Source organism: Pleurodeles waltl, chromosome 4_1 (assembly GCF_031143425.1).
Source record: "Pleurodeles waltl isolate 20211129_DDA chromosome 4_1, aPleWal1.hap1.20221129, whole genome shotgun sequence".
Taxonomy (NCBI): Eukaryota; Metazoa; Chordata; class Amphibia; order Caudata; family Salamandridae; genus Pleurodeles; species Pleurodeles waltl.
The window spans coordinates 276,883,919-276,899,836 of record NC_090442.1 but is presented as its reverse complement, the minus strand read 5'-3'; the positions used below and the strand labels follow the sequence as shown (position 1 = coordinate 276,899,836).

At 43.7% G+C, this 15,918-nt stretch overlaps 1 protein-coding gene across 4 annotated transcripts in view; it reads right to left on the bottom strand.

The window, feature by feature from the left end:
- Window positions 1–15,918, bottom strand: part of TTLL1 (TTL family tubulin polyglutamylase complex subunit L1) — a 219,674-nt gene that overhangs the window by 87,939 nt on the left and 115,817 nt on the right. For all 4 annotated transcript variants that reach the window (XM_069228307.1, XM_069228305.1, XM_069228306.1 and 1 more), the window contains exon 5: window positions 4,552–4,686. In XM_069228307.1, coding sequence (XP_069084408.1) covers window positions 4,552–4,686 — 135 coding nt within the window. The remainder of the gene's footprint in view (window positions 1–4,551; window positions 4,687–15,918) is intronic.

Here is a 15,918-nt window from a genome sequence, read left to right as displayed (position 1 = left end):
TTCTTCAATAGCTCTTCACACCAGTGATGGGCTGCTTCATTTCCGCACCAGAAACAACATGGCACCATGTCACTGGTGCCAAGAAGTGCCCCCACTGGCACCCTGACATCAGTTTCGCATGCATTTTCTCCATGCCTTTGAGGCAAACAGGGTGGTGGGACTTGAAGGACTGATTAAATCAAAAACTCATAGAGGACTGAATGCATGAAGTGTTCTTCCCTCCGCACCTCTGAATCTACACAGTACTGTTTTGTTAAGGTTTGGAAAAAAGCCAAGTCACCACTCTGCAGATCTCTGCCCTAGGATCTTCACATGCCAAAGCTGAATTAGAAGATTTAGCCCTGATTCCCTCTTGGAGGTTTACTGTGTGCCGAAACGTAACAAACCTTGATGTCCAAGATGATACACCTAAAAAAGTCCTCTTCTGGACGGCTCTGCCCTTCATCTTGCCGGTGTAGTTGATGAAAACTTAACCTCCAATCTGAAATTCCTTGGTACGGTCAATATAAACACTGGTTGCCCTCTTAGGGTCCAGCTTGTGGACCTATTACTCTTCCTCAGTGGGATGTGGAGAATCATCTTCACAGGAAAGAAGAATGTAAAGGGAGGCTTAATGCTCAGTGCTTGTAACCGACTGTCACGTCAAGCTGACATAGTGGCAATCAGAAAGATTTTAAAAGATAAAAGGAAAAACACATGAAAACACGTAAAGACCAGATAAAGGGCGCATTAAAGCATTTTCAATGGGGAACAGGGAAACATACTGCATATGCACTGCACAGCCTTCCTGAATCAACAACAGGGTGAAGTGCAAGATGTCCAATTAGGGCCTTGAGAGAGGCTACCAAGCACCATTTGGTAAACCTACTCAATCTCCTAGAGTATACTGTTTTGAGGGAATATATGTAGGGCATATAAAATTACATACAATCTTTTTAGGAAGCATGCAAAAGACACTCTGGTGTTCCCGTTCAATCTCCAGCGTAAAGGTAAGGAAATCTTTGACAGCTTTCTCCCACAGAACTCGCCCAGCATCAGAACCTACGACCGACCCAGCCCCCCAGAGCCCACTCAAACTGTCCACAGCTGGTCCACTCTCTCCACAGAAGAGACTGAAATCAACATGAACAGCATTCACTATGGAGCTCCCACAGACCCCTGTCCTCACCACATCTACAAAACAGCCAGTGCATCCATCACCCCCGAACTCCACAAGACACTGATCTGCTCTATCAAAACAGCCACCTTCCTCGATGATTGAAAACACCCCGAAGTCCACCCTCTCCTGAAGAGACCAACAGCCGACCCATTAGAGCTAAAGAATTTCAATCCCATCTCGCTACTACCCTACCCAGCCAAAGTCTGGGAAAAGCCATAAACTCACAGCTGTGACAATTCATTAAAGACAACAACTCTCTGGATACCTCCCAGTCTGGCTTCTGCAGCAACCACAGCACAGAGACAGCTCTTCATGCAGCCACCGATGACATCTGCAGACCCCTTGACTGAGGCCACACCGCAGCACTCATACTCTTTGACCTCTCAGCAGCTTTCGATACGGTCGCCCACAGCATCTTATGCACCAGACTCCACCACGTAGGAATCCACAGAAAGGCCTTGCAATGGATTCACTCCTTCCTCACTGGAAGAATACAGAGAGTCAGGCTCCCACCCTACATATTCAAACCAACAGAAGTCAGCTGCGGAGTCCCTCATGGATCCTCCCTAAGCCCACCGCTCTTCAACAACTACATGGCCCCGCTTGCAGCCATCGTCAGAGGCCACGGAATGAACATTGTGTCATATGCCAATGACACACAACTCATCATATCCCTCATTGAAGACCCGGACAAAGCCAAGAGAAACTTTCGCACTGGAATGAAAGCCATTGCCGCCTGGATGAGGAAGGACTGCCTCAAGCTCATCTCAGACAAGACCAAGATCATCATCTTCAGAAACTCCACGTCAGACTGTGAGGACTCCTGGTGGCCCACATTGCTTAGCGTCCCACCTACTCCGAATGACCACGCACATAACCTGGGAATCATCCTCGACTCCTCCCTAACAATGACCCGACAGGTAAATGCAGTCATCTCTTCCTGCTGGCACACTCTCCACCAACTCTGCAAAATCTTCAAATGGATCCCGGACGACTGCTGCAAGATAGTCACCCACGCCCTAGTCACAAGCAGGCTCGACAACGGCAACGCACTCTACGCCGGCACCACGGCAGAGAACATAAGTAAACTACAACTCACCCAAAATGCCGCCGCCAGACTCATCCTGAACCTCCCCCGCCAGGAACACATCTCCCAACACCTGAGACTCCTCCATTGGCTCCCGGGGAGAAGTGAATTAACTTCAGACTACTCACCCAAACCTACAAGGCCCTTCACAACATCGGACCGGCCTACCTGAATCATTGCATCTCTTTCCATAACCCCACCAGACCCCTCCGATCTGCCCAGCAGGCACTAGCCACCATTCCACGCATCTGGAAAGCCACTGCCGGAGGAAGATCTTTCACCTACCTCGCAGCCAAGAGTTGGAACAACCTATCCACGCACGTCAGACAAAGCCCATCACTCGCCATCTTCCGAAAGAACCTCAAAGCACCTTGAGACCCTCACGGGTGAGTAGTTGCGCTTTATAACCGATTGAGGCTCTTGAGCTTGGGGTGCAGCACCAGTCCCCAATTGAGAGAGGAGGGAGACGGAGTAGGGGGCACAGGGAGAGGTGCACAGGTCTGCATACCACACCCTTCTCGGCCAGTCTAGGCCTATAAAAATTACTCAGGATCAACCCTGCCAAATCTCTCTTAGCTTTGGAGAAATTATGGGTATGGGATAAAGGTTCAGTAAAACCGAAACATATCCCCTCAAAGCTCCCTGCAACTGATAGAGGGCACAGAACTGAGGGTAATGGTTGATGCCGCAAGTGACAAATAGGTCCACCTGAGGTGTGCCCCAAGCATGAAGATGTTCTGGAGCACCTTTGGTGAAGTCTCCCACAGTGTTTGACAAGATGACGCAGGATCAATCTGTCAGCTCTGACATTCAGAGAACCAGCCAGATGGCTGGCAACCAAACAGATCTGGCGTTTCTGCACCCTGGACCAGAGCTGTTTTGCTTCTTGACAGAGGCGCTGCAAACCCACTCCTCCTTGCTTTTTGACATATCACACTGTAGTCAGGTTGACCATCAAGACTGGCCACGAAGAATGGCAGGAAGACCTTGATCACCAGCCAAATTGCTCTCAGCTCAAGCAGAATGATGTGTGACACCTGCTCCTCTGAAAACCAAATGCCTCTGATCTCCAGTTCTTCCAAATGTGCATCCCATACCAGAGTGTAAGAGTCACTGATGGTAGAGGATGAAATGACATCCCTTGAACTAGGATCTACTTCAAACTCCTGCATGTCAAATCTGCAGCAGTGTCCCCTGAGATCTCCACTATATAGGAAACACTGCTTGTAGAGGCACCACAGGATAGCACTCATATGCCAGCATGTGAACGCAACAATGAAGATGCAAGAAGGTTGCAGAACATATTGATTTTGATGCTCCACTCTGAAACATCAAAAATCATGGCCTGGATTTCGCTTCCCATCTAAGAAGGCTGAGAAGGAGAAAAGGCCCAAAGAAGGACTGTGTTCAGTATTGGCTCTATAAACAGGATGCACTGAGAAAGATCCAGGTGAGACTTAGACCTGGTGATTGTAAAGCCAAGGTACAGCAATCACACGGTTGACAGCAGGTGCTGCAACACCATCTCTGGAGATTTGGCCTTGAGAGCCAGTCACCCATATAGGGAAACATGAGATTTCTGAACGTCTGAGCTGTGCGGCCACCACTGCCATCACCTGTGTGAAGACTATTGGAGACTCTTGGAGCAGAAGTCAATCCGAAGGGAAGGTACGTACACTGGTAATGATCAGGTCCTACCATCAAACAAAGGTACTTCAAGTGCGACCACAGAATCAGTATGTGAAAATATGTGTCTTGCAGATGAACAGACACCATCCAGTCTTATGCTTCCAGGGCAGTACAGATAGTTTGAAGTCCGGATAAGGTAAGGAACCTGCAGGTAGATGTATCCATCAGAAAAATATATTTTCATTTAATTTGAGAACGTTTGCTAACATCTGATAACTTCCAGAACTGAGATTATTTTCTGACACCTCCCATGGAAGCATTCTCTATATAAACATTAAATAGTCTAAATAGTTCTAAATAAAACTAAACAGATCAATGTTGCAATACTGCAACATATAATCATTCACAAAAACACATGACTTACCACTAAAACACTAATCTGAAAAAGAGGAAATCTGCACAGTCGGAAGAGAAAATAGCATATTTAAAATTAGGCTCATTTGTGAAGCTGTGTTTTTTTTCCAGTGACTGGAGTAACCTCAAACCCTGGTGTTCATTTTTATTATACTTGGCAGTATATATGTTATACAAGAAGAAAGTCAATCAACAAGACACAAGACTGTATTTAAGGGAATTAATTCAAAAGGATGCAGAAGGTTACTGAAAATGGTCTTACATGTAACATCTGAGTGGACGATAGGTAGAGACAAGCACATACAAGCGCAGGTCAAATTTCTTCCCACCAATCAGCAATGGATTATCTATATAAAGAGAGATCACATATGCTTCTTTGGATGATTGAGAAACAAATCTAGAATGAAGAAATACAAAATTTTAAAAGTTACTGCCCTTGCAATGTCATTTACGTCAACATTTGAATCGACATTTCCTAAAATATAATCTGCACATTGAAAGTAATCAAAATCTATGAGCAACACATTTAAGCACCATAAATGTTTTAAACAACCAGCACATTTTAAGTTGGCTAATGTACTCAACACTCCCTGTTACAACCATATTGCAAGTTTTATTTTTATATTTTAATTATGGAAATGAAATAAGCATACCAAAGAGAAACAAAAAAAAAAGAAAAACACAGATCCAAAACGAGCCATGGATACACAATGAATAAGGAAGCCTGTATGCTATGGGTGTTGTTGTTACCGAGAAGCCACAAAAATATGTCAACACATTGTACTCACCCACAAGGCACTCTGTGAAATAAACAAGGTGTCATCATTGCATAGCCTCAAAAGTCAATCTGTATCCACAACTGATGAAGAGATTGCAGGGAAGGTCCTTACAGAGGGCAGAGACTGGCCCTCGGGTCCAAATTCTGGACATGTAAGTTCAAAATTATAGCTCCTGTCCCTTTGCTTTCCTGTCTGCAGGCTTCCGCTAGGGCATCTGCCTCTCCATGTGCCCATTTGAACAGTATACGGAGCCAGCACAGCTTCTTGGGGAGGCCAGTGATTTGCAGGACATGGCAATTAAACATTCAAACAGTACAAACGCCAAATCAACAAATCTATGTAGATATTTGTCCCCTTTAGCTCTTGTGTGTAATTCCAATAAGCAGGACGCCAGTGTAAGCGGGAGCACTGTGACAACCATTGTGAAGGTCACTGCTATTATGTCTGTCTAAGAGCGCGGCAGGACCGGCCATTCCCACACCATATGAAAAAAAAACACATCCACAGTTCTGCATTTCAGACAGGTCGGGGAGGCAGTCGGAAACATGTGTGCAATTCATCAGGGCACATAACTAAATTTTGTGAAGAAAAGACGTTGGTTGCGCAATACATATTGGACCCGGTTCAGGGACTGCTCCCATTAATTATTTGAGAATGGCATGTGTAGATCACGAGACCAACGCTCGGGCTGCCCAATATCCATCTGACAGTTGTAAGATAAAAAAGCAGTGCAGAGGGCTGCGATAAGCATGCATGCATGCATTTCCATGTGTGAGGACTGTGTGGAGTGAAGGGACTGTGGAAGGTTCTGCCAGACCATGTCCCCAGTGTGATGCTACTGCCCTGTATACAGCATGATATGTCAAAAAGTCATCTACGGGGATATCATAGGAGTCTCTAAGATCTTGAAAAGAGAGAATCAGACCATCTACATCAGGTGTCTCCAACCAGTCGATCGTGAGCTACCAGTAGCTCCCAGACACCAGTAGAATAGCTTGTAGCCCTGAGTTCATTTTTAAATGAGCACAGGGTCACACTTTACTTTTAAATGTAAGGGAAGGCTGTGTTTATTTTTCATTACTATCATCAGGTTGCAGATAGCAGGCCTGATAATGAGCAGTGCTCAGTCTGATTTATGACTCAGGCTGCAGCTGGGACACAGAGGTGAAAACTGAAGCACTGGGATATTTAACTCCTAATTTCCAACTCAATATTTGAGGGTGAGGACAACATTTTGTTTGTGAATGGTGTTAAATGGGAGAAAATTCAAATGAAAAGCTACCTTAATGATTAACTTAACTCTTGATTGTAATTTTCTGACATTTCAAAGTGTCACATTTACAAACAGCAGGCCTCTAGCTCCCAGAGACCAATAGACACTGTGCCATACGTATAACTGAAAAATACAGCATCTTTTTCAAATGGAAAAAACTTAAAGTGCAGAAAAATGTTCCCTATTTTCAAAATTTTTGCAGAATATTTTTCTGCATTTAAAATTTCTCCCATTTAAAAAAACATGGCTGTACGTTTGTGTCACAAAGATAACCGTGCCACATAAGGTGAACGGTATGTCCTGTGCCACAGGTACATACAACACAGGCTCTCACTTACCCATACACATATATCCCATTCATATGCACACATGTTCATACATTCCCAAAAGACAACACTCTCACTGACACACATGGCAGCCCTGTCATAGTGCCCCTAGTCAAAGTATTTTGTGCAAACCACAGTATCTGTCTCTATGGACATTAGGCTTAAAGTCAATGAAGCTGACCGTCTGGTAACAATATGCAAGTTGTTAAGCCTTCAGTAGCTCACTATGATTTTCACTGATCAGAAGTAGCACTTACTACAGAAAAGGCTGGTGGCCCCTGATCTACATAGAGGTCCCCCATCTGTGCCAATCCTGCTTCTCGCCACCTTTGGTCCCCTGGTATCAGATAACTCTATGGAGTGTCGCCGTCTCCCACAAAGAGATTAATGGAGTATACCAGTGTTGTGGGTTTGCCATTAACATACTGCAAACATATTACAAGATGATACAGGCATTGTATACCTTATTAAACATGTTTACATTCCTACCCTCCCTCTAATCACCCATTAACCCTTTGTTCTCTTGTTCCTTCTAACAAAACAAGCATTGGCAAAGCTGAGAGCTATTGATTTGGCAATGTTTTGTAGGCATGCTGTACAGCTGCGTGGTTCCTATGTAGAATGGCTAAAAGTAATAGAGAAAGCGCCATGAACCGACTAGTGTTAATGATTTTAAAAAATTAAATAAAAGCATATTAGCACTAGCCATGTCAGAGCTTTTTTTGTTAGCTGTCTGCTCTAGAGGCAACATAGACAGAGGAAGGGTCAGCGGGAAGGATGCTGGTGGGGGGATAAGGCAGGTGGAAGGGAAGGGGGAAGCACACAGATAACTGGGAGTGGGTTGGAGTGGGTGAGATGGGCTGGGGCAAGCAGAGGGACAACAGAGGGTGGTCATGAAGGGATGGGGCAGGCACAAGGATGATGGAGAGCGGTCAGGAGGGGCTGAGGGCAAGCACACAGAAAATAGAGAGCGGATTGGAAGGGCGGACACAAGCAGACTTCCAACAGAGAGTGGGCAGGAGAGGCTGGGAGCAAGCAAAGGAATAATGAAGGTTGGGAAGGAGGGACTAGTGGCAAGCAGACGGACAACAAAGGGTGGATGGGTGGCACTTAAGGCAAGCAGTCAGGCAACACAGGGTGGTTGGGGGCAAGCACACAGAGAAGAGATTAGGGACTGGAGAGGAACACAGAGAGGACAGAAGTACATAATGGAGACAGATAAAAATTAAGTACACAAGAAGCACAGCTGAAACACACACACTTCTTAAACAAAAATGAAAAAGTAGCACCTGAAATAAAGAGCAGTGGAAGAACACAGAAATACATCCACGCTCCAAGGGATGGACAAACACAGGCAGAGGAAGGAAGCCTACGGAAGAAGACAAATAAGAAGCAAGCAAATAAACGTGATAATGAAACCAACCAATGATAAGCATTTGGCAAACTCAAAGTCTCCTGAAAGGTAAAAATGAATGACTGAATGTATTAATGAATTAGTCATTTATATTGCCAGAAGCTGCCAAAAAGATGTCTTGGTCAAATTAGCTACAAGGTGTTATTCAAGGATGCTGAATACTGAGAAAGTTTTAGATGCTTTTTGAAAGTCTGTTCATTAGAGGAGGCACAGATATCATACTGAAAGGTATTTCACAGCTAAGAGGCCAGAAAGAAAAAGGAACATCCACCTAGATGTACATCATGCTGTGTGGGAACTTGCAATAATAGTTGATTAGAAGCCTCAAGGATTTAGAGAGATAATATGCATGAACGCTATCTCTCAAAGAGATAGGGCCTCTGTTTTGATGTGCCCTAAAAGTTAGCAAAGAGTCAATGGAGATTCCTCAAATGTGGTGAGATAGACTCATGTCTCGGAAGCCTGAGTGTATGCCTTGTGGCTGCATTCTACAGCATTTGAAGGCAACACAGTAAGTAATCAATAAGGCCCAGATCTCAAATATTTGCATAATTCAGGCAAGAAGTGATCAGAGAGTGTATAACAATTTTTGTGATACAGCTTGGAATTATGCTGAGGATCTTTTAAAAGATTTTTAAGAGAGTGAAACCTGATCTTGTAACTGCCCTCACTTAAGGGAGAAAAGAAAGATCCATATCAAATTTAACACCAATATTTCTCGCCTCATCTATTGGAGTGGGAGCAGACCCGAACTCAGCGAGCCACTAAGCACTAGCCCACTAAGAAGGTGAACACCTGAAGAGAAGTATTTTGGTTTTATCTGAATTTAAGTTTTAGGCAACTTCTTTTCATCCATTCAGCTCACAGTTTGCCTCATTAAAGGAGATTGCTGGGAGTGATTAGCATAGGTCACCACCTTTAAACCAAATGGTTAAATAGTGCTCGCAAGAGAGGTCATGTAAACATTGACTAGAGAAGGACTTAGGGCTGATCATTGCAGGACACCATGTCTGAGATACTTGGTATAAGACGTGGAAGGTGGAAGGTAAAGGGATTGGTGATGGTCAGATAGAAAAGACTTAAGGCAATGTAAGGCAGGACAGCATATACCACTCCTTGCCAGGTGCTCTAACAGAATAGAGTGGGATACAGTGTCAAAAGGTCTCAAAAGAAATAGCGCATGCGCTGTCTTAGGCAGGACCTAAAAATGGCAGATAATGTATAAAAATGTGCAGATTGTAATTTCTTGGAAATTAACACAACTAAGCAGTTACATGTAAGCCAGAATCACAAATACGTTTATCCTTTGCAACATGTTGGTAACATGCAGATAAATAAATAGCGTATTTAAATTCAGTCCTTGAACAAACATTTACCATAAGCAGCAAAAGATTGATTTAGGATAGTAAGTTAGGAATCAAGCATTCTGCTCAGGGTCCCTACAGTTAACTGAGAGTGCTGGCTCTGACAGCGGACACTGATGTTACAATTCAACTGTAATGACTTATTACAGTAAAATGACTTTGTTGTTTTCTTACTATATGTAACTTGTGATAAAACCAGACTGCGATAGGAAAATGTGAGGAATGATTTTGTATAGATATTGTAGACTTCAATGTTTTATATATGGGAGAAAGTACCATCTACTCTATGATAAAAGTAACCAAGGAGTTTCACGTCTATAGAGAGGAGCAAAGGGGAAATAGGAGCAAGGAGCTTTCAGGTTCCTTGCAATAATCTTTTAATAGACATCAGTGGGCATTTTATTCCTTTTAATACATAGATATACTTCTTTAAAAAAGCTTACAGCCAAGTTTGTTGCTCTTGCATAAGAGATCATATTAGTTGCTGACATGTTGAATAGGGAATGTGTAGCATGAAAATAAATATTTTGTTGTATAAACATACGATAAGCAGCTTAAGATATCACTTAAAAACAGCTGTAGTCCAGAATGTGTGGTAACATGTGGACATATTCCTGCTTTCATGCAACAAACACTAGCAATGCAAAAGTAAACATTACTGCCATAAATGTCATCACTCCTAATGAATGTTCAATTTTAATTTATTCATGACACCCAAAATCATCTTCCCCTGCTTTCAACTGCTGCATAGGGCCATATAAATAATGGGGGATCATACATTACACAGCCTCTCCTCCTTGACTCAAATGTGTAATAAATACCTTACCTGTCATCTCTATACAATTCCCTCACCTGCTTTCCTTCCCCCCTCCTGCAGCTGTACTTTTTGCTTTCAGTTAAAGCAGACTACCAGCATTGGGCTGACAGGCTCACAGAGAGCCCTACTAGCCTGGCATGGAAGGCTGTTAAAACAGTTTTGTTAAGTATTGCTACATCATAGCACTGAATTACCAGATTCAGAATATGGTGTAAACAACAGAGGCTTCGGATGGAAGACATGCATAAACATACAGAGTTATAGGTGGCTAACGGCAAAACTCAAGCTGTCTATAACGTTAGTCAGAACCCCGAGGTTAAAGACATGCATGCTATTCAGTTATCCACCTATCCACCTATGTATGGCCCTTCCAACCCTTGTTTATGCGCTTAGATCAGTAGCGTAGGGGTAGATGAGTTATGCACAACATGGTCTAAGACCACTCACCTGATGCTGTTTGAAACATAAAAAAATAGCACTCCCGGCATTATCATCACATCTTCTGCTAGAAAGTTTAAAATGACCTTTGTCCTGCTACCAAAACCCACCTCCTTAGCACTGCCCTTCCTACCCCTGTCCAAGTATTTTAAATTACCTGGTGTTTTGCAACCTGCATGCAAAAACACAGCTTTGTCATCCTCTTCCTAGCCACAATATTTTAAATTACGTGGTGTCCTGCCACCCACCCATACCACATGAGAACTGCTCTCCTCTCACCCATTATTACTACTTACCTATCCTTCTGCCACACTCCCATACTACCCTCTGGACCTTCCCTGTAACTCGCTGCTCAAAGATGTGCTCTCTGCTCCCTAAAGGAGAAGAGCCGGTAGTGCGCTGACAGCCTCGCAGAGTCATGTTGGCAGAGGCTTGCAGAGGCAGAGCACCGCCCATGGTAATTTACACCTCTCTCAGATCTCTGGAGACCGAAGAGAGAAGGGAGGAGAGTGAGACCATGAGCAGTTACTACTGCTACTGAAGAACATTACAATGGACAATCATCAGCAGTAGCGTCCAGTCCTCTCCAACATCTCCATTTTGGTTGATTAGTGGACCACTGGTCTGTTTACCTTTCCTGTACATAGTAATAACTAACAGGGACTATGCCAGAAGATATGACTCTTCCACTGCAGACAGCATCCTCCCACGAGGATCTGGGCACTTACATCCTTAAACACAACCTGCTGGCAAGTAACACCAACTGGAAATAGGGTAGGTAAAGGGTTTTGCATCACATCACCAACATCGTCTGTTTAAAAAAGACCCACATGCTGGTCCCCAGAGAGTGGGTATATCCTCTGGAGTCAGCGAGTAGACGCAAATAAATAAACCAACACTAATCTGTATTGTAGGAAAGTGTATTATTATTTCAGGTGCACAAATTTATTTCTGAAAGGATAAGGCTGCCATCTAGTAGATGTCACCCAAATTAAATAAAACAATCCTGTGCTCAGGCCTCAAAACGTGACACAAAGCAGTCATGCTTAAATTAAAGGCAATGTGTGAAGCAAGTAAGCAGTGCATGCATTGTAGAGAAAGCCAAACAAAATGCAATAAAAATGTAAAATAAAGAGCAACAATTTATGAATAAAATAAGACCATTACAGCAAAAATCTAATAGGGGAACTGGAAATATGAATGTTTAAGTGACAATAGTGCCACACAGCACACAGCCCCAATGATGGCCTCTGGAAGAGGTAGACTGGGAGGTAGGAGCAATTTGACCAGGCTTGATTGCGGCCAACCTCAGATACACCAAATGGATTGGTCCCGGTGAAAGTCTGGGAGTAAAAAAGTTTTGAAGAACTAACCCAAAAAAGATTTTTTTTCCCCCGGGATAAATCTGAAATTGTAGCCACAGACTAACTGACAATAGGTTACCTGCTGTAGGTTGATTCTGCTAAGACTTTGGAGGTTTTGCTTGAAAAACTTTATATGTTCCAAAATAGAAGCAGACTGGCCATGTTGTAAGAGATGCTGGACCCTTTGAGGGGGACATATCTGATATTCAATCCAATGCCGTGAAACTGCTGGTCATGTATTTCTTGCAGTAGGTCCCCTTGATTCTGAAGCAAACATTTTCAAAAGTGTCCAAACCTTTTCCTGGTACCCATTTAATCACAGCAGTACACTTCTAAGCTCCCTAGAATCTCAGGAGGGAGTGGGAGCCAAAGAGACTCTCAGGGTGTCGGGCAGAGGCCACCAGTAAAGTCCAGGAAAATTTATAGTTGCCAATGGTCAGCTGGGAATTGCAGGAAAAAAGCCTCTTGCAGCCTTTTGTGTCCCTGTAGCCATACAGGTCAGCCAGCTGAGCCATGAATTCCACTTTCGTGTCAAAAGTATAAGGGGGAGCAGGCCCAGTCTTTTAAAACTCTTCACACATCACAGATAACAAGTCCAGTCCTCTGTTGTCTTTCTGTAGGTCCAGAAGGTATTATGCCCAGCACTAGCTAGTGAAAGGGGATAATTTCTGGGCACTCCCTGACTAATGGGGTAAAAGCTACCTGGAGTAACCTGACACACTTTTTCAGTAGTTCCTGTTTGCCTCCCTGCAAACAGGCCCAAAATGTGATGCACCAGGGCATTTTCAAGATTGCAAAAGTCTTCAGCCATAGGAAACGTAGGATTTGAGGGTTGTGGATGTCAAGGGGAGTGCACTAGTATAATCTCCAGTAACAGCCCTAACACTAAAGTTCAGTTTGAGGCTGGCCTGTAATTACAACAAACTAGGAGACAATAAAATGATAGGTAAAAAGCAGGGTACTACAGCACCCAGACAGGGGATACACAAGGATTGTCCTGGCATCTTGTTTGCTCAGTTTCAAGTGTGCCAAAGAATTACATGTGCCTGTCAGGCAGAATGTGACATTGTAATGTTAAAAGGATACCCACAGCCCCACCATGCAAATTCTGCTGAGCTCAGAGGAGTCATCTCTGCCCGTTCAAGTCAATTCAAGTCAACCTGTTGTGTAGCTCCTGAGAAGGAATCTCACACCTCATTCAGACCAGGTATTAGTCTGGGCAGTTGATGGAGAGCTAATGCAGCTTCCGCAGCATCTTCTGTAGTCTGGGATTGTCTCTGGTGTCAGAGCTTCTTGTTAAAACAAAACAGAGGAAGATTAGTATTCTAACCTACTTTGTACTCGTTTATTGTCAGAAGCAGTGGTGTTCGGGATCAATCAATGTCTGCATTAATTTTTGCTTTGTTTGTTCTCTTTTCCAGGCAGCAGCACGATGAACAGGTCCTCTTCTCATCGAAGAAAGAAGCAAGCATTGGCCTCATGGCTGGGCTGTGGCATTTATACTCACTCCAGCCAAGATGGCAGCTAATCATATGACCTAGTGAGTTCTTGGGAGATCTGACAATAATTTTTTTTTTAACTCACATGCCCTACAGATAGTTTGGAAACGCAACTGGTGCAGAAAGGAGCACATGTACAGTGTGGCATTCTGGATGTCAAAGCATACATTCTTGAATGAAGGCGAATGGAAGCCTTTTAATAGATTATGGGGGTCATTCTGACCCCGGCGGGCGGCGGGAGCCGCCCGCCTGGAGGGAACCGCCAGAATACCGCTGCGCGGTCAAAAGACCGCCGCAGGTATTCTGGGTTTCCCACTGGGCTGGCGGGCGACCGCCAACAGGCCGCCCGCCAGCCCAGTGGGAAACACCCCTCCATGAGGATGCCGGCTCCGAATGGAGCCGGCGGAGTGGAGAATGTGCGACGGGTGCAGTAGCACCCGTCACAAATTTCCGTGTCTGCTAAGCAGACACTGAAATTCAGGGTTGGGCCCTCTTACGGGGGCCCCTGCAGTGCCCATGCCATTGGCATGGGCACTGCAGGGGCCCCACGACACCCCATACCGCCATCCTGTTCCTGGCGGCCGAAGCCGCCAGGAACAGGATGGCGGTATGGGGGTCAGAATCCCCATGGCAGCGCAGCAAGCTGCGCCTCCATGGAGGATTCTACAGGGCAGCGGAAAACCGGCGGGAGACCGCCGGTTTTCCCTTTCTGGCCGCGGCTGAACCGCCGCGGTCAGAATACCCTGTGGAGCACCGCCAGCCTGTTGGCGGTGCTCCCGCCGACCCCGGCCCCGGCGGTCCTTGACCGCCGGGGTCGGAATCAGGCCCTATGTATTGTTCTGGAGGGGAGCATGAATTGGCTCGGGGTACAAAGGGTCACACAGATGTGGTTGAACAATGCCAAGTGGGGAAGGGAAGAAATGGCCCAAGAAGTGGTGGTAACGGATGTAAAGGTTAGACAGGCAAGGAAATCACCACTAAAAAGTAAAGTGGAAAAAACATAATTGTCATGGTCGATGTAAACGATTAGAATTGAATTAGTGATAAACCGATTCTTGAAGCCGAATAGACGAATAATCAAGGAACTTATGGCTGCATGCCTTTAGATTCGTTGTTGACAGACGAATTGGAACAATTTCAGAATTATGATGTATTGAAATCAGAAAAGTGTAGCAGCCCAATTGATAACCATTAACTATACGGACTACACTATATCGGATGCTCCCTTCTTTCTCATACTGATAATAGTAGTCTTGATCATACGCAACTCCTACCAACAGTAGTAATGGAGAAAGATAAGAATAAATATGAAATAAACACATTAGTAAGTAATCCAATTTTAGGATCTTCAATGATAATAATGTTTTTATAGCGTTTTCCGGAGTCCATTTTAAAACTGTTGGAGAAATTTGCCAATGACTCTGATCACAAACTGGATCACCTAACTACAATACCACAGACCTTAAGAAGGAAAAGCATAATATCAATAGAGATAATAAAGAAGCTCAAACTGAGCATATATGTATTTTTGGTGAGGCTACTGGTATGCCAAATAAATAAATAAATCAACAGGTATATTAATCTTGGTGGCAGTGGACATTTGGCAGTTGATGCAGAACATCCAGGAAATCCTCCAAGCTAGGAAGGAATCAAAGATGACATGGATAGATCAATGGTACACTTGAAGAAAGTAAGAAAAAGCATCATACAGTGTAAAAATAAAAAAAGGTAAAAAACAGATGTTTGAAAAATAAAGACATAAAAGGAGTAGGAAGATCACTGAAAAAGGATTTTGCTTAATTAGATCCCCAGAAGACTACCAAAAGATGAGGAGGATGAAGGGAAACTGGATAAACAAATCTTATCAACAGACCAATACTTTTTCCCCAAAAAATATTCCTCAAGAACTTAATAGAGAGGAATATAAATTTGAAGAACCAAGAACAAGTTTATAGGCTGCTACCCCACATGGGAAAACAAATGGTGATCACAACAAACAGTAGAATTTCAGGAAAATTAAAACAGAAACATTAAAGAAAAAAATAAAGAAAAAGTATCAGTCTTACAGTAGTCAATAATAGGGGTACCAACAAAAGCTTAGTATTAACAAGCAGAGTAATTATTCAAGATATAAAAGATCTGGACTTTGAAAAGATTTTCCCTGACAATAAAAGTGGCAGCTTAAATCGCTCAAGGTTAATAACAATTTTGGATTTGTTTTTTAATTTAGAAAACACAAGATGTAGTGATATAACACAAATTTGTGGAATCAAAGATGAAAATGGTGGTGCTCCTTTTCAACAAATAAAAACAAAAGAGAACATATTTAAACAATGTTGATGATATTAGGAAGAT